This window comes from Helicoverpa armigera, chromosome 24 (assembly GCF_030705265.1).
Source record: "Helicoverpa armigera isolate CAAS_96S chromosome 24, ASM3070526v1, whole genome shotgun sequence".
Lineage (NCBI taxonomy): Eukaryota > Metazoa > Arthropoda > Insecta > Lepidoptera > Noctuidae > Helicoverpa > Helicoverpa armigera.
In genome coordinates, this window is record NC_087143.1 from 2,789,113 (window position 1) to 2,808,980 (window position 19,868).

A 19,868-nucleotide genomic window follows, 5' to 3' on the forward strand; every position below is an offset into this window, starting at 1 on the left:
ACCGCTGCTAACCCACAGCGGGAGGGGGCATTTGATAATTTTTGACGTCGTTAAAAAAAAAGGTATCATTTATATTGACGTAAGATTAATATTAATTACCACTTCAATCTATACTCATATTATAAAGCTGAAGAGTTTGTTTGTTTGTCTGAACGCGCTAATCTCAGGAACTACTGGTCCGATTTGAAAATTTCTTTCAGTGTTAGATAGCCCATTTATCGAGGAAGGCTACTTTTGTCCCGGTACGGGAAGTAGTTCCCATGGGATGCGGGTGAAACCGCCGGCAGAAGCTAGTAATAAATAAAAAAAACCTCTATCTAAATTCTACTCACCTAAACTTACAATAAGGATCACTAGACCTGGTATCCAGGTCCATAGCGGGAAGATTCTTGGCTTCAACCAGCACGATGGTGACCACCGAGCTCCAGATCTGAGCCTTCAGACGTTTGTTCACATCGCTCAGCCTCGTGTTCTTCAGTAAATACTGGAAAATATAAGAAAACATGATTAATATGTCGCTGGGGTCGTAAATTTTTGGATAGCAGAGAAAAAATCTTATTAGACGCAGTGTTTAATGAGAACTTTGAGTTAAAATACCGAAATGACCACACTGTATTTAAAGACTTATCTAGGCGCCCGGTTGACGCTTCTGGTTACCAAAAGGCTGTCTACAAGGCTTAGTGTAAGGCAAGGGTATGTGTTGCCATCCAGCGTCGCAATGCTGCCAGCCTCTTAGGCAAGCTCTCAGTCGGCGATGGGGAGGAATTTTTTGAGGCTTTTTCGATTTAGGTCTTTACCAGTTACTTTTTAGTTTCATATGTAGTTATAAATATCTATGTTAGTAGGAAAGTTAAACACATTGATTGAAACCGTACATATATATTATTTCTAATATTATTTTCCCTGTGATATAGGTACAAAGTCTTCTCGTATTCTCAGTTTAATATCGATCACAATAGCCGGAGACAAACCCAATTGGTTAGGCGGTTTTGTGAGCTGAATCTTACAATCAATCTCAGGACAGGATAACTTAACGTAGCTTTGGCTTGCTTCCAACTTCCTCATACTTCGTTAATTCCGAGTCAGTTCTCGGGTTCTTACCATTTCGAAAATGTATGGAATTTAAGCATATTCAAAATTCAACCTTCTTTGTAAAACGTGTCTTGTAGATTTTGCAAAAAAAAATGTAGGGAAGTACTATTAACAGATACGTATTTTTAGTAATAAAATATAGTTAAAATGAATTGTAACTCTAATAAATTATTCTTTGACACTCAGTAGTACTAAGAATCATACCACCAAAAACTTCCTCGTAGTTTTAGAAATCACTCTAAACTGTTTACAAATGTTTAGTCTGAAACCTGACAGACATGCTTACCCATTTCAGTCGGAAAAACATTGGCACAACATAAACATTGGTCAATCTATTGTATTATTTATGTTACCACAAACACACAAATCAAAATAAGTGTTAGTAGATTTAAGCAAATGGCGTCCACGAGATTCTTGGAAACCGTGATTTTAAAGTTAGGTATGCGTTGGTTACACTTAACTAGAGATCTGAACTTGTGTGCCTTATATGTTATATGATTTATCGCTAACATAGCATGTATCTTGGAGAAACCAATAATTTAGGATTTCCCGGGACTCTGTACCTTCGTGTAAGATAAGTTAAAAGTCATAGCTGTAATCAATTTAGTTATCCATTCTGATGTCTTTGTAAATAAGGAAACTTTTTCCAATCTTCTCATAGGTGCAGATAGGTACATACTGAAGAAGAAGAAGGCATCACCACGGTTGTTAAGAGGCATTATCGGTATCCTGATTTCAAGTATTAAACCACTAAGTTGCATGTAAAAAACAATGTAAAAAAACAATAACAACACCCATAAATAGATGTCTTAAAATTATAATAGCTTCCGCGACGATCGACCTAAATCTTTGCGATGCGAGACTGATACCACAGATAAATTTATAGTGGGAAAGCCTTGCGAGAATCTTTAAAAAATCTTTAAAGCACACTTTTAAGTAATAATTTTGCGTGTCGCGCTCAAACTTTCTGCAGCAGACATCTAAATTTGTTATGTGACGGATTTGGTTATTTTTGCAGATGCAATTTTTATCCATACAATTCTTAATATTAAGGAAACACCATCTTCATTCTTATTATATTCATCATTCTTATCTAAAACCAATTTCCTGTATCTTGAAAGTCCTTCTATAGTCCTACATAAGTCTTAATCGAGTAAAGTATAGAATAAATTGTTGGCGCTTTTCCTTAATTTGGTCTGGGCGTCCCAAATTGAGTTCATTATTCTCACGAGGCGACTGACTTGAAATGAGGAAAAATGGCGCGTTAAGGTACGTTCATATTATGAGCTGAATATTTCTCGTAAGTACTGAATTGGTAAGTAGGGTTTGTCGTATGGAAAAAAATGTGAGTCGAATAATCTCAATGAGGGTCTTCGCTTCTAAAGAGGACCCTAACTTTTGTGAACAGGTGGTAAGAGGCACCTGGTTCTAATTTAATTTTCATAAATGGAAACTTTGGTGGCAACACTGGCTATGTGAGTTGGTACTTATAAATTCCAGATTCAAATTGAAAATTCTACTGAAGAACAGACTTTCTCCTTAAAGACGTTTTAGTAGCCGAACAATGCCTAACCCTTTTGAATTTGATATCCAATATCTCGATTGACACCATCAAGAATCGAATGATAAATCGATTAGGCAATTTTAAACTGCAAAAACCTTACATATTTAAAGAAATGTAATTTATACGAGTAGGTGGTTACGTAGCGTCTTTAGAAGGGATGTAGGCAATTAGGCTTTGTCAATATATGACAGGGTGATTGATGGAATCCAAATGCAAATAATGATGATATTTTTTTCAGGGGTTAATGTACGGGCAATGTTATTTTTTAAATGCAGTGTTGATATCGATATCTAGAGCTATGAGTTTCTATCAAATGTAGAAATTGCTTTAAATTGCTTTTTTGTAGGTAATTGGGTGAACAACCCAATTACCTACAAAAAAGCTCTATTCAGCTGTTTTTATTTTGATGCAGCGTAGATATCATTTCTTAAATTTTCATCAATCATAAACGAATCGTATTCCATTAAGATTAATCAGAAAATTGCATTTTACCATTTCGTATTACCAGCCAATTTATTCCAGGTAAACAAAAAGATCTAGATTAAGTTATCTATAAGACTATTACTACCTATAAATCAAAATTCCGATCTATAATTTCGGTTCTAGTCGAATGAGCTTGGCTCCGAGTTTTCATCAATCAAACGATAGGAACGCTTAATGACGATGAAAACAAAAGCTAGGTATATGAGTTCGTTAATTACTTTTCCATCATAATATAAGTTAACTAAGTTTGTTATCAAGAGTTTGTCGATATCTATCTTAATTATTATTATTGGTAGTTTTTGGATTCAAATAGTTTTCTTGCTCTATTAGTGAAATCTATTATATTAGATTAGTTCAGAGATTTAAAAAAATAGGGTGGTTCAATCGGAAGGCGATTTCAATGAGGGTTTTCTAAAATGGCGTCCACGAGGTGGCAGCACCGAGGCGTCAGGTCCAAGTACCCGTCAAAGTGCTTATCTTTTTAGTGATTTTTATTGTATAATTAAAGCACTGCATTAGTGTTTTACAATTACAGTTGAGTAGATAAAAAAACTAAATCATATTGTGTAAACAAATTCTAGTACGTTGCGTTATCTGCCGTTCAACGAGCTTTTCCTTAGTACCAGTGACTTTTGCACCCCTCTTTCTAAGCTCAATTTTTAGTTCGGAAAACTTATTCCAACCGTAGTCCATAATAAAATCAATAACACTTCCAATATAACAGAATTTCAATAAACAATTAGTTCGGACCCTACAATTCCATACTATTTGACAGCTGTTTGGACCTGACGCATACGAAGCGCCGCCTGGCGGCAGAAAAAATCTCGAAAACCCTCATTGGATTGAAAATATAACACAAAATAGGTGTAGGTGCAAGGCATACCTAAAAGTTAAGTTTACACATATACCTAAAAAATACTTAATACACATAAAAAATACTTTTTAAACCAAACTCATTCAAAAACATCCGATCCGAGTCTCTGGTTCATCTCAACCGTTCCGATTTCAAAAAGGGAATATTTCAAATCACCATTTCGATTCCGATGCATCGATTATTCGAACATGGAACAGTCGTTTGAATGCACCGAGTTCGTTTGCTGCGGTTTCATGATACCAATCTTGAAACTGACATTCACATTATACCTAGTTCTTTGCTTTTGCAGACAAGATGTAAGGAACTCCTTTTACAATTTAATATGGGTATGTTGGTAAAAATTAAATTGTCTTTTTGCTTTTGTATAATTGTAATTTGAAAAGAACTCACTTTTCAAATAATCATGCAGAAATAAGGACATCGTTATATTGAACAATTTGAACATCTACATCATTTTGGGGGTTTTTGGGACATATAAGTTGAAATGATGTCCCTACCATATATAGTCCGTTTAGCTACTTAAGAGTCAATCACTGTAGGTAATTGAGTTACATATCGATACACTGGAAAACAAAATTATATTGTTTTCAAGTAAATAATGTTAGGACAGTTTCACATATCTGTAGGTACTCACAGAAATCTCACGGTTATATTTTATCAGCACTGCCATAGGCCATTCACCACATTTCACTAATAATTTTATATCACGACAAACGATGAACAATTAGAAACATAGGTACATAGGTACTAAACATAATTTACGGGTATATAGGAAAAAAGGGAGATTAATTTTATGGATCTCTTACGTTGAATGTAGAATTAAAACGAAAATTAATACGTATTTAACAACGTTTAATTTTTCCGGTTAGTTATATTTTGGTATGACGTATTTTCCTCATGTTTATGCAGTTCAGGAATTAGTGCTTAAAATTCTATTTTGAGTATGCATCTATCAGTTTCCCTGAAAACATGGGCACATCATATAAAAACATGTCATCAAATACATAGAAGCAACTTAATTTATTTAAAAGGTCGTGCACACAAATTGTCATAACAAAACAATTGACATTCGATGTCCATAATTTCAAAACACCAAAGTACCAATGAGTTGACACTTCAAATACAATTGTTATTATCACAAAGCAAACACCAACAGCCCCATTAGTGGTTATAAAGGTTAGTAAAGCATGACAAGCGGCCCTCAAAGATAACCTTATATATTGAGTAGTTAGTCCAACAAACAAATTTTAAAAACCACGGAGTAATGAAAGCGGAGATGCCATAATGAAGGTAGGTCAGGCGCCTTCTTCTAGGTCAAACAGGTACGGTGGGCATGACCAAAACGATCAGTTACGAGCAAACTAAGGAGTTCGGGTTCTTTGAGTCATCTGTCAACGATTTTTGGTATAACATAAAATGGGCGGGTCTAAAAGGCGTATAAGGGCGAAGACAGTAACGTTCCTCGTCCCTCGCACACCAGCATTTTGGCGCGCGACTTTCTTAGGTGATTTTTCATTATGGCACCTCCGCTAGTCATTTTGTTCTCCATGGATAAAAGCCAACAAAACACTCATGCTATTAACACCATCGCTATAAAATAAAATACCCTATGGATCCTGTCTCCTTGACTTTTGAGACGAGGAAAACGATTGCTGAACTTCTCAATTAGGTCCGTACAGGCCAGAAATGGTGATGGTTGATCCAAGGCCGTGGTTGCTGGTGGAAGACTTCCAGCTCTTGGGCGCGGTTCTGAAGCTCTGTGATCATATTTCAAAGATTTTGTTGGAATATAATCCTATTGAAGCTTGGTAAACGTTGAAGAAATTGGTAAAAATCCTGTTATTTGTGATGAAAAAAATAATAAGGATTGATAACTGGGGTATATTTATGATGGAAGATATAGGATTTTAAAAAGACATAATTTAGGGCGGGGAAAAACTAATGAGCAAAGAACATAAAATCAATTGGATATAAAATTATGAAATATTGATCGAAACTAAAGGTCAAACATAACTAAGGACATTACAGAAGCAAAAACAAAAGTTGAACCTTCACATTACCTTTCTCTCTCATCACTGGACGAAAGACACGAAAAGCATGATTCACTGGAGCTATCAATATTTAGATCCTCATCGTACGCAAGGTTGCAAGCCGAACGACATTTGAACAGAACAGTGCCTTGTTCAATTTTAATGAAATCCTTGCAAACGTCCTTAGGGTCTTGACTTTCAACTGGCTCATCGATAACAAATGAAGGAATCGTTGAATTTTCCAAAACATCACCTTCATTGGAACTTTTATCACCACTTTCTATTGAATTATTATCTTCTATGGAACTTCTTTCTTCAGATAAGTGAGAAATGAATTTCGATATCTTTGAGCGCTCTATTTTGTTTTGCATCTGATCTTGGAATTCGTCCATACGGTCTTGCAGTTTCCCTTGTAATGTTATGAACCGATTTTTCAATCGGTCCATTTTATTGTCCGTCATTTTGTATGTTTGTTATTTTCACTTTGCTTTTATCACCATTACGTGTTTCCTAATTCACATGAATAAGTACAATAACATTTAGTTTCCGATAAATGTAGCATATTGAGGATAAAGCTAAAATTAAAGGTTCAATACCAAATGTTGAGTGAGCACTAACATAAACTGAATTCCTAGAACGCAGTTCGTTTATTTTAATAGTTCACAGATTTTAAGACAAAGATTACAAGAATCTGAGTCGAGAAACATCAAGTTCAATTGAATTCCCGCGAAACACTGCAGCACCTAACATTTTATATGGCGATAACAAAACACACGTGTATTTTTGGATGTAAACACCAGATGCGGGTTGAGGCAATCGTAATATATTCACAAGAATCGCTCCTGGGTCGACTTGGAACAATAAACATTCATTTTTTGTTGGCATGATAAAAGATATAATCGCGTAATCATGGGCCAAATCGATACTGGTAAAAGGTCACGAGAATGGATAGATTTATCAATACGAATTATCTAATGGTTTTGTTATTTTTTCTACGAAATCTTGGAGCGGTATTGATTGGACCCACCTGTTCTATTTTTGATATTCGGGTAGAATCGGTTTCGATGCCGAAGCCAATCGTTTGATTGAAGATCAACCGCGATGTGTCTAGTATAGCTACGTATGGCGAATAGTAATTTGCTGTTGGTGAGTTGGAAATATTCTTGGTTACTGGGATCCAACTTTAAAGTAAATACAAGGGAATTGGTGGTACATTTAACGACTCAAGAACTAAGCATTGCCATTCACCGTAGACAGTTACTCGGTTAAGCTCCCGATTGACTGAGATGATGAAAATATTTTTATGATATGATTTTTTTTTACATTTGCAATCAGCAAAGCTGTTGATCAATCACTAGGAGCAGAATTGAGAAGGGAACCAATCGCAAAAATAAACAACCTCATGATCGATCACAAGTCGTACAAAATGTCAAAAAAAACTGCAGTACAAGTAAAGATCCGCACAAAACCGGTTAATCTAAATATAAAACGTACGTATTAACTAACAGCAGTATGTAAGTGTACAATGTGTAACAATGTGGCATGGCGCGTTACGACCCGTAAACAGCAACTATGAGTCATGCTGCTAATAGGTGCTGAGCTGTGATGCTCAACATTTTGTGGAATAGGACCTTTCGATCCTTGGTGGCCTATTTTAGGTACGTTACTAATGTTATTAATGGATCTGTAGGTTTGTTGATTTCGTTTCTTGTTAGGTTTTCTGAGTGAAATGGTAAGATTGATTTAGATGCGTGCGTGTATTGGACAAAATAATGTTGTGTTAAAAAACTGTGGGGAATAGCTATCATTTTGCATCAATTCAACAGCCGACTGGATTTGTGATTATAATACCTCGTACTTTAAATTGTTAATAAAAAACTTCTGAACAATTTCGAGGAAAATTTTGCACACTCCACTGTTGTGGAGTGTGGACTGTAATTTCGTCTGCATGGATTTAAAGTTAAGTCCGCCGTCGTATCAGGATGATACAGAGACTGATTTAAAATCCAGAAATTTGTCTGTACCAATTCATTTGAGACTTTCTTGCTTATCACCATTTATTTATTTAACAGCTTCCAACGCAGGTTCACCCATGTCCAGTGGGAACTACAGCCTGCAACCTATTTCAAATAGGCTATCTCACATTGCAAGAATTGTTATATCCGACCAATAGTTCCTTGAAGTAAACACTCAAACTCTAGCTTAATAATATTAGGTGGCCATATACTTTATGATTAGCATGTGTAAGACTGTAGAATTTTGATGAATTTCAAGGACATTTATTGCCCCCGACCACAATGTTGGGAGCCGCTGTGTTTTATTGGTCGTTTATGGCGTAATAGACGCAACGTGAGGAATTATTCTAGTAAAGTTACTAGACCGAGTCCAACATGATACTATACTCAGACAGATTGGCGCTTGATAGCTTTGTACTTGTGCAAGGACTATAAAGTTTAGAATTCTGGATAGTTGAAATTAAATTATATGCGGTGCTCGCTGGCCTAGCACCACTTATAAACGACAATCATTTCGAAAAAAGACAAGAGTTGTAACTGATGAATAAAAAAATATACCTACTAATAATACAAGCAATTTGGACGTAAATATCTCAGAAACCAATGGGCCTATTTGAAAAATCTTTCAGATAGCCTATTTTTCCAGGAAGATTGTGTAATTTTTTCCAGGTGCGCTGAGTTGTTCACACGGGACACGAGAAAAACGCTGGTGGATCTATCATACCTTTACATTTTTTTTCGTACTTAATTACTTAAATTATTCCCATTACTTACATGTTGTAAATTGAAATCCTCACAAGTCTATGACACCATAAATTCTATAGAATAATCAAGACCCATAAATAGTTCCCAGTTAACAGAATTTTGATTAATCAAGGTCCCAACTGTCTCAAGTTTGACTTAACATCACGCCCCAACTCTTTGGTTCAATCTAACTTTTTGATTAACTCAAGGTTCAGGACGACTGTTATATTCAGTCGAATTCAATCTTCATTTAACTTTGCAAAACGATTTACTTAAATTAATCATTTGTGTTTAGTCTTGGCAACTTTTAAAAGGTAAAGATCATACAAATGTATATAATCTGTTTATAGGTACCTATTAATACTATAAAGCTGAAGAGAGTTAATGTTTTTTCGCATTAATCTTAATACATACTGGAACATTCATTAAAATAATTTCAGCATTGTATAGTCGAATTTTACAGTTTACAATCAGTTTCTCCCACGAACGAAGTAAGTAGGTAGTTCCTTCATGACGCCTGAAAAAGCATGAAAATGCAATGTTTTTTCAATTTATCTGTCGTTATTACAAGATTACATCTAAAATTACTAAATAAGTATAAAATTGGGAACCAATATCGTTTTAGAATATAAAAAACCTGGCACAAAGTCTGCAAATATATTTTTATATAAAAGAAAATAGAAAATATTCTATCGAAGCGTTTTTATATTTATTTCACGAACGTCCTTGACAGTAAGTGTGTACTATCTTACACTTGCTTACACTATCCATCTTGCGAAACAGAATACGAGTATTTATTACAAAAGTGTTATGTGATAAATATATTTATTGGTATATTATATAGCAGGTTTGTCCGTTTCTAAAATAAATAAAAAAAAAACTAGCTATAAGTTATTTTCGACCACGTGTAGTGTGATTGCTTGAAAGGCTTTTCGATTTTTTTTAAGAATGTTTCCTTTTCAATACTACTCAAATATAAAAATATATCTGTGTAATAAACACGAAAGGCACAGATATTTATAGAAATATTTAATAGTTATAAATTCTAATTAAACATGAGTGTATGCAAAGCTGTTCACGTGTCATTTACTTGTAAGCCAAAAGTGTGATCAGAATAAAAATGTGTCCAACACCCATGAAATATGAACTGAAAAACGCCACGTTACGCTAACACACACGTTTCACGTAGGTTTGCAAAAAAAGGAAAACACACAAACAAAAATATGAAAACCGTTTACAAACAAAATATTTTTCCGCTCACCATGTAATAGACGCCCATATAACGACAATAATTGGAAAGCTTATATCAATAAAACTCTTATGGGCTATAAACTATCTCATACCCGCGTGTATTCCCGGAACTAATTGATTGTGTCCATAGTAATCTAGGACACATGTTTATAAGGCCTTTGGGAGTTATCGTGTGTGTTTGCAATTATATTGAGCTGGTATAGGAAGCATTTCCGAGGCTAAATATATACAGGCTACACTGCGCTCATCTACACGCAAGCCCAGCGCGGTGAGTATGGGTAAATACTTACCCCATTTTAGGGGAGGCCTTTGTCCAGTACCTAGTGGACTTTTGACTGTTAAGAAGATGGTCACATAACATCTCCCGAGCCTTTTACCAATTATGTTGGTTGTTGTTGGGGTCGGCTTCCACTCTAACCGATCTTACGAGGAGCGACTGCCTATCTGACCTACTCAACCCCGTTACCCGGGCAACCCAATAGGGCTCTTGTTTAGACTGTGCCTGGACTGTGCGGTGGACTGTGACTGGTGGAGGACGGTGGTACAATAAGCTAAAGTTTGAAAAAATGACTGAGTTGTTTTAAAAAGGGACGTAAACAGAAAGAAAAGTCCTAAAGTGGTGCTTTCTAGAAATTTTGGGACAGAACAAGTTTTTGAAGTTCCTGAAATTAATTAAAGTTAGAGGTGGAACGAGTTAGTTAGAAGTTTGAATGTCTGAAATTAAAATTTTCTATATAGGTAGTCAAAAATATTTGCTCATGACACCAAATTGTAAATTATAAGGCCTTTTTAATACAGCTCAAAAGAATATTTCCGCCCAATTGATTAAAGAACTGTTTAACAGTTTTCGCCATAATTTAACACGCAAACATCGAAACAAAAGACAAACGAACAAAATAGGTGTACACAGTCAAAACGATGTGAAAAACAAACAAATAGTTCCTACACTGGGATATTTACCATGTGTAGTTCATGTTAGTTTAGTTCCGAGCTAGCAGAGATAAACCATACTTGGATATTCTTCGCTAATCGCTTCGACCTTCATCATAATACTATGTTACGTTCATGAAGACATGTGTTGCTGTTTTCCTGTAATTTTCTTCAGTTTTCTTTAATGTATGTGTCAGGTACATAGTTATTACTCATAGTTTCATCATAGTTATGCTTACTTTAATATCATCGCTCGCTTGCTTGTGCACAACAATATGTCCTGCGCAGTTGGCTAATCTCCTTACATGAGAACAGCCGCCGTAGCCGATAATCGGCTAGGAGGACATCATCATCTATCCGTCTGTTGAAATTATCTAAGAACACATGAATTATGAGAATGAACATAAGCTACTTTTATAAGGCTACGGACAGTAGTTCATTCTGTGGGCGCTACAATTGACTTTTATTTGCTTTTCAAGCTATCCGTAGCCCAAACTTTTGCGAAAACATTTCGCAAAAGTAATAATTAGCATCAGTTCAGTCAACTTTTACAGTGTAAACAAAAGTTTTGGAAACTCATTATTCGAAACAGCTGTTCCAGAAGTTATTTGTTTACTTATACTTTCTATACTATGAAATAATAATGAACAAATAGTAGATGTAACTCCTCGCGTGGTGCTATCAGGTTACCATTAGCTAGATAGCGGAGAAATAAATCAATTCATCTTTCCCAAACAAACAAACGATTCATCTCTATAAATAGCAGGATCGATGGAGACCTTGAGAACGTCTTTTTGCTGTTTCTTTCAGATCTTAGTCTTATAGAGGCTCTCAGAACTCTGCTTAAGAGCACACTGCAAATTTCTAGTCGGCCGATAGTTTGTTTGGGCTCATAAGTCAGTATGAAGATGGATGTTTGCAGATTACAGAGATCAGGTATGTAGCTGTATCATACCGACTGACAATTTTGATTGGAATCAAGATTTTGATTAAAAAAACAATTGCCAAGCATCAGGTCAACTCTCGGCCAACTGTTTAGTCTACAGTGTGGTACTCTTATAGTGCCACTCGGAACTGAGCTAAAAGGGCTTTGTCAGCAAATCTGGGAGTGTCTATTTAGGATAAGGGTTCTTAACAAAGAGAACAGAGATATTCTACCTACATGATGTTTTTTTTCAGAACTGGTTATTTTGCAATATCTCTTTATGATATTTTGTATCTACTGGTGAAGGTTACTTCTGCATTTCGTAGAATATGTAGCAAAGTTTATTTGAAAAAAAAAATATAATTAAGCAGTAACCTGTGGCCTGGTGGGTAAAGAACAAACCTCACAATAATGAGTGCGTGCGATTCCAGGTACAAGTATTAATGCAACTTTTCTAAAATTGTATGTACTTTCAAATTATGTCTTGGACAACAATGGCTAATTAAAAGGTGAAAGAAAACATTTTGAGCGAACTTGGACTATATAAATTCTGAAATCATCAACCCGCATGGAGCTTGCGTGGTGATTAATGCTCAATCCTTCACCTTGTGAGAGGAGGCCGCAGCAGTGGGACGATAAAAAAAGCTGTGATGATGGTAAAAACTTAGCTATTACAAGAGCCATCACACAGAGATGCCATTTTTCATTGTTCTCAAGTCACATTTTTCTATGACTTGGTCGTGTCCAGGATAAGACTGACATTAGAAAAATGATGATAAATACTTAATGTGTAAACACACAATTATTTCAAGCCTTCATAAGCCTAGCTGGTCTATCGTAATTATAAGCTAAACAATACGTGCTAAGTATATCAAAACGTGTAAATATTATTAGCAAATCGTTTAGCCGATCATCAACAACGAAACAGTTTGTAATTTCCTGGTACCTATGTTATGTCATACTCATAAAAGGATAATGTTTTTGATCTAATTTTCCCGTAAATTGTAGGAAACATATTTTTTCGAAGGTTTGATGTGTTGAAAAATAGTTAGTGTGTTTATTAAAAATAATTTATAAACTGTTTAAGTACCTACTATTTTCAAAGATAATCTGTAAGATGGCGTGAGAAGGTAAAACAAGACAGTGAGTGTCAGTATGACGAGTGACAGGGAGAAATGGAAGCGGAAGACATATTGCGCCGCGAAAATTGGGAACAAGGCAGGAAAAAACAAAATAGAATACCTAATAGATATAAAAGAAGATGGAAGAAGAATAAAACCCATAATCCGATACTCAAAACCTGTGAGTACCGATTTGATATTCTGGGTAAATCGTAGGACGTCTATGATTAATTGCATAATGTATCTTGTAAAACAATAAATAAATCAATAATTCACACATAATAGCTAAGTATGTTGTTCCTTATACGAATGTAATTTTGTCGTAAACGGAACTCCACTGCAATTGTATGCAAATATGTACTGGTTGCTTTGTGAACACGCGAAGTTGAATGGGACGTATTTCTGTATTAAAGGTTGTATTAATTGATTAAATAATAAAGAGATAGTTATCTGTGTTGATTGCATTTTTAATTTCACAGCAAACTATTGGTATGCAATTATTTACTGGAAAAGTAAGTAAGTTTAGGTACATTTTTGAGCCAGAAACTACCAGTTCAATTTGAATTATTCTTTCAGTGTTTCATAACCATGAAGGAGATCTATTTGGTTTTTTATATCCAGGTGCGCCAAGGAGCGGGTGAGATCACGGGCAAAATCTAGTTGTACCTATAAGAAAGTGATGGAAATGTCTTTGTTATGCCTTTTATCTGACTTTGAGGGATGAGGGCTACGAGATGTGCAGCCAAAGAGTTGAAGGGGCTAGATGACGTTGTAACAATATCTAACTAGCATTGAACTACAGGTACAGAATACCATTTATATGTCAAAATTCATATGTCATAAGCCGAAAATCGATCTCAGTGGCGTGCACTTGGAGAGGCTTATGTCCAGCAGTGGACTGCGATAGGCTGATGATGATGTCATAATTTTAATGATCCTAATAAAACATATATAAACAGTCTTGTCTGCGTAATACATAAATAAGTACATAAAAAATAAATAATTAAATTAATTATAAATATTTAATGTAATTTATCGTAATAGCAATCATTATAATTAATGATGTAGATATGTATAATTATTGTAATAAATCAAAAGTATTTTGCATATATCTAAACGTATAGGAACGTATAATTGCTACCAGAATTCTACAAAGTAAATAGACAGATTAATAACAAGAAGCAAAATAAAACAGAAACAGTATTTGTTTATAAAATTAACGAGATAAGAAAACAGCTGTTTATCTTGAGAAATATTTTCTAAACATGACTTGTCATAACTCAATATTGACATTGACAAGCAAGATTTCGTAATAGGTACATACATTGCACATTGTATCCGAACGCAATTTATAAAGGACTTTATGACAAGACGGGTTGAGTGACCTCAAGCCGCTTTTGAATTTCGAGACCGCGATAATTTCACTGACAAGTCAACAATTTTAGCAACCATACTCTTTTGTTACTTAAATGTTTTTTTTTGTTTCGGTTTGTTTTTTCTTTTCTGCATGTTTTGTTGTTGTTTTTTATTTTATTATTTAGTAATAGGTAGTATGTAGTCTGACTGATTTTTGGTGCAGTTCGCAGTAGCTGTCAGTCATCAGTCATTTTCCTTGAAAACTGGCAGCTATCATTTGCACAAAACATTCGGTACGTAGGTAAGTACCCGGTATAGGTATATACTAAAGTATTGAGGTGTTATGAATTATGAACATAATGAAATGTCAATGAATGCTCAACTCATTTTGTTGTTTGTAAATCGCGTTCGGTAAGTACCTAGGTGTATAAAATCTTTAATTTTAGCTTTATCTTTGTTTACACTCAGAAATTGCATTTTAACTAACGGAAATCAAAACAATTGAATTCCACGGAATATCATAAGGAAACAAACTTTTCATAAAGGTACACTCCCGGCAAAACCATTTACACTCACGCGCACTAAAACGAAACCAAACTTTTCAATTTAATTTTAGAACAGCATAACTGTCACTTTTTATAACAAACATAAACAATCACATTTTCAAATATCGAACGCGTCAAAAAGAACTATCGAATTGTCACTCGCGACTGTTTTGTTTTTTCGTAATTATTTTTTTTATTTACGTTTCGTTACGCACGCGCTCACGGTGCGGCGTCGAGCGGCAAACTAAAAATGAGGTTATAATATAGGTAAGTACCAACGAGTGTTGGTAAACCAGTCTAGGGTATTGTGGTACTATATGTTCCTATCTGAATGTCTCAAGGACGAATTATCTGTCAGTGCAATGTGCATGTTAGTGAACCATATTCTTTAGTGTCTGTGGCCAGAGTTAATGGCTGCGAAAGTAGTAAAATTACTTACGTTAATTTTATGGTGTCGTTAGTTTTAGTAGCGTTTTTTATGGATCCTAATCTTTAGCTGGGAAATTAAGTGAATAGCAAAATTGTTGGGTCACTGTAGAAAATAATTATTGTTAAATAATGACTTCATCAAATGTGTAGGTAAATGTGTCATCATAAATGACAAATAAAAAAAATGCTAATAGGTACCTAAGTACTTAAGTTCTTTTAACATGATTTGCTCTTCTAAGTTTTTTGTGACGTAAATAATTTTAAGGATGATAAATCTATTGGTTTTCAATGTTTATAACAATGTATAGTTAACAAACGTCAGTAATAATTGAGTGTCTATAAATACATTTACCGATGACAGCATTATAATTTCCTCATCTTTGTTCATTGACCTTTGTCAGCACTTTCGACAATTGCCGATAACGAATAGGCCTTGTTATTTGTCGTTTTGTAACGATAAATACATTGAACCAATACTTAAATAAAATTCTTTTCAAGGAAATTATATTCCAGCTAATGTGTAAAGAAAAATACCTACATAGGTACATAGGATATCTAGTTAAAAAGTTTTTTTTGTAGGTAGTTGTTAATCATTCCCCTTTTATTGCACTGAATTGTAAGAATAAGCTTAGTAAAATGGTAGACGCGATTTTTATTTTTAATCTCCTATCAAATACCAAATATATAATATATAATATCAAAATTCAATATTATTTCCTACCGTTATTTTATTAAGTTATTTATTTACTTATACCTTCCTGTGGATACATTTCTCGTGCATAACAAAACAAATTACCGTTTTAAAATAATAACTGAAAATTGTCGCAACCGTTCTTCGTAAACAAACATATCGTGGCGGACGTAAAGGCTCGTATGTAGTATCATTTATGTATGTAATCATTATTTGTAATGACGATAAATTGCGCCTTAATAGGCTAGTGTGACGGTTTGCGAGAATTTCATGTTATTTTTATGTGACTCCACTGGGTGAAAAGTGGGTTTATGAAGTTAATTATGAAATGGGCTTCAAGCGCCTTGAATAGTTTTCCATCAAACATAAAACTTTCTCCAAGATATCCTTACAAAGTCTAGTTTTATCTACTGACAATTTTGATAATTTTTTCATCACTGTCGTTAAACTATCATAATTATAAAAGCTTTCTCCCCTAACTTCCTGGTTAGATCAGAATAATCATACAACAGAAAAATAAGACGCATTTCCTCTCTATCCTACAGTTTCTGACGTATCGGTTCAGTCAGTTCCAATGACATTCCATTCTTATGGTAATCACGCCCTGATTCAATATCCAGGCTTGGCTCCAGATAATGGAACTCAACAATGACATGTTTGCTCATTGGAATACATACACTTTTGTATAATGCAAAAAATTTTATCAAGGCATTTTTACCATAAAGTTCACTTCAGCATGCAGCTAACTGAGGTACTGTTTCCCGTAGTTTCACACGCGTCCCCTGAAAATTACTTGTTGTACCTGGATAAAACATAGCCAAACGTCACTCGGAGATAGTGTAGCTTCCCAACAGTTACATACTTTTTCAAATCGGTTCAGTAATTTCAGAGCCACAAACATTACACATTTTCTGTATACTTCATACTTACCTACTATAATAGGTAGTTTAGACAGCTAAAACATATTTGCATTATTATCCCTAGTCTCTCTCTGTTTCCGAATTAATTCCTAATTAGCATAAAACAAAACTGAATCGAGGCTAATTTCAAGCACAACCATTGTTTGCTATCTAATTTGTAACCTCAATCGTCAATTAGGAAAGTTCAATTCTATTAACTCGTTCAATTAAATTAAATGTGGTTATATTTTAAAGCAAAAGTGTTACTTATTAGTAAGGAACTTATAGTGCAAATGTTTTTTTTAAGTCATAATAAAATGAAGATTGTATCCTATTGACATGGTTATTTTTCGTTCTATTTGGTTTTTCCCAAGGAAAAAACAATTTTCGATTCAGGTACCAAACATGGTTGGCTTATAATTGAGTTTGTAGCAGAGAAGGCTTTATTTATTTGCTTTTTTTAAACCTAGGAAAATTATAAGTAGTTGCTGTTTTGTTAGGTGTGGCATCTAATAGTTGTTCACACTGACAATTAATGTGAAGGAGGAGCGCCTAAACACCATGTAGGTATTGTATTTTATGACTATTATCGACATGAAAGGCATTTAAATTCTAATGGAATTATTTATTTAAATACTGCGCAAATAATTGAAGTGGTTCTTACAAGTACTTAATTATAGTACCTAAAGTAATTAACTGAAAGGGAACACTTCAATATAAGGTACTTACTTTGTTTTATTACTTGCCTACGCACTATATTATTATCTGGTAAACAAATGAAGGACTTTCGAGAATGATTACTGCGTCACGTTATGTGTTTCAAATTGATCATGATTATAGGATATTTCCTAAATGATAATAATTATTCGTGATTCGCCCATGTTTCTAATAACTTGGTAGATTCTAAATTGTACCTAAGTATACAAAACAATTCAATCACTTTACCGTACTTAAATGCATCAAACACAAAACCATAGAGATCACATAATTACATATTTACAAAATTACCTACATAGGTATTTTGCACTTATGACGTCATGCTTTTTATTCCTATGTGTTTATGATTTCATAAAAAAGGTAGATTCCGTCAAATCAATCAATTAAACCAATCAAATCATTTATTTCATTTAGGCCTTTACAAGCACTTATGCTTACTTATACCTACAAAATTATAAATAAGTTTGATTCTAGTTGCCCATTCCAAAAGTAGCTTCCTATGGAGAAGAACGTCATTTTACAACCATCACAGTTTATCACACGTGGACACCTTTGACATAAGCACGTACCTACATTAATTCCGAGCCCTGACACTTAGGGTGCGTCTACACGGTGCAAGTATCTTGCGCATATTGAGGCACATGCGCAGGTTACATGCATTTTAAAAACCTGTGCGGATCTAGCAACTCGAGCATGTACCAAAGCAGGTTACCCACCTACGTGCTTTATTGTTGCGCATGTTAACTTGCTCCAGCTACATGCACCGTGTAGAAGCACCCTTATGTAGTACGAGTACCACGATTAATTAACACGAGATGCTGAGAGCTAGCTGCCTACATGGGAGCGAGGAGCGTGACGGCTCGGCGGCAATGGAGCGTGATGTCGCGTGCATCGTAGTAGGTGCAGATATGCTCTGTAATTGTCCTATTTAACTGTGTTATAGACTGGCTTCTAGTATTTTATGTAGGTATATAAACGAGCAGTATCAAAAGCGATTGATGCCTATGGACACTCGCAACTCCAGGTGAGTTAAAAGTGCGTTGATGACCGCCTTTTTAAAAGACAAAGCGCTGTTCTTTGCGTACCTACATTATTTCCATGCTCTGACACTTATGTAGTACCAGTACCACAGACTAATTAACACGAGCTGCTGAGAGCTAGCTGCCCACATCGGAGCGTGGAGCGTGACGGCTCGGAAGCAATGGAGCGTGACGCAACGCACGGCGTGATGTCGCGCAGGCCCGCCGTAAGCGGGCGTGCAGCGCGTGCACCGCACGCGGGCGGCACGTCCTAGGGGGCGGCAAATCGAGCGACCTATCACGTACTATTAAAAAATACAATATCTTTTTACCAATTATTTGATTTCAATATTTCCGAACACAGCAATAGCGCTAAGAATATTACTTACACTGCCGGTTTCAGTTACATTTGTTGATCATTTTCAAAATTAAAAATTATTAAAAACGATTTAAGATCAACAATTGGCGTAGCGTGGGGGGAGAGAGCATTGGGGCAAATGCCCTGGGCGGCACTATTTAGGGGGCGGCAAAATTAACCCATACGGCAAAATTAAACCATAATTACGTAATAAAAATATTTTTACTAAAAATAGATGAGTAGATTAGCAATAAAATTTCAGAAAAACCGCCCTCGCTTTGGTCGTCCCCTATCAATTTTGACGGGTTCATCCTTTGCATCCCCAAAAAAATTCGCGCTAGCTGCGCTCGCGCCTCCATGTCAGATATCGCAGTCAGTAGCGGTTTTAGGGTAGGGCGGGGTTGGGCGACGGCCCAGGGCGCCGGATATAAGGGGCGCCGCAGGCGCCCCCAACCAATCCTTGATCAGAATGTTACTCCTATTTTTGTTTTAAATTTCATCGAAGATTGCAACTTACAAGAACTGTATCCAAATGAATGGATAGCATCAGGGCCATCTTAACCTATGGTGCAGCGTGTGTGAATAACCCGGGCGCCGCGGGCTCAGGGGCGCCTAAGGCGAATTTGTGTTTAATTCCGCGTTAAATTTGAGAAATTCTCGAAGAAACACTACTTTTAGGTCCCAAAACTCAAAAATTTTCGCGCTCGCTTCGCTCGCGGTTTCCTTGCTTTACGCTTTGATTTTTTATCACATATAGCTACTTTTAATGTCCCAATACTCAAAAAAAATCGCGCTCCCTTCGCTCGCGGCTTCTTCACTTCACAG

The 19,868-nt window shown here is 35.4% G+C and overlaps 1 protein-coding gene across 11 annotated transcripts in view; it reads right to left on the bottom strand.

Annotated features, from left to right (window-relative positions):
• The window catches only part of Mctp (Multiple C2 domain and transmembrane region protein), a 185,648-nt gene that overhangs the window by 11,413 nt on the left and 154,367 nt on the right, over positions 1-19,868 (bottom strand). For 7 of the 11 annotated variants that reach the window (XM_064041284.1, XM_064041285.1, XM_064041290.1 and 4 more), the window contains one exon: positions 333-484. In XM_064041284.1, coding sequence (XP_063897354.1) covers positions 333-484 — 152 coding nt within the window. Of the gene's footprint in view, positions 1-332; positions 485-5,619; positions 5,771-6,073; positions 6,554-14,919; positions 15,177-19,868 lie in introns of those variants that run through there. The other 4 variants (XM_064041294.1, XM_064041291.1, XM_064041292.1 and 1 more) reach the window with 3 other exon arrangements.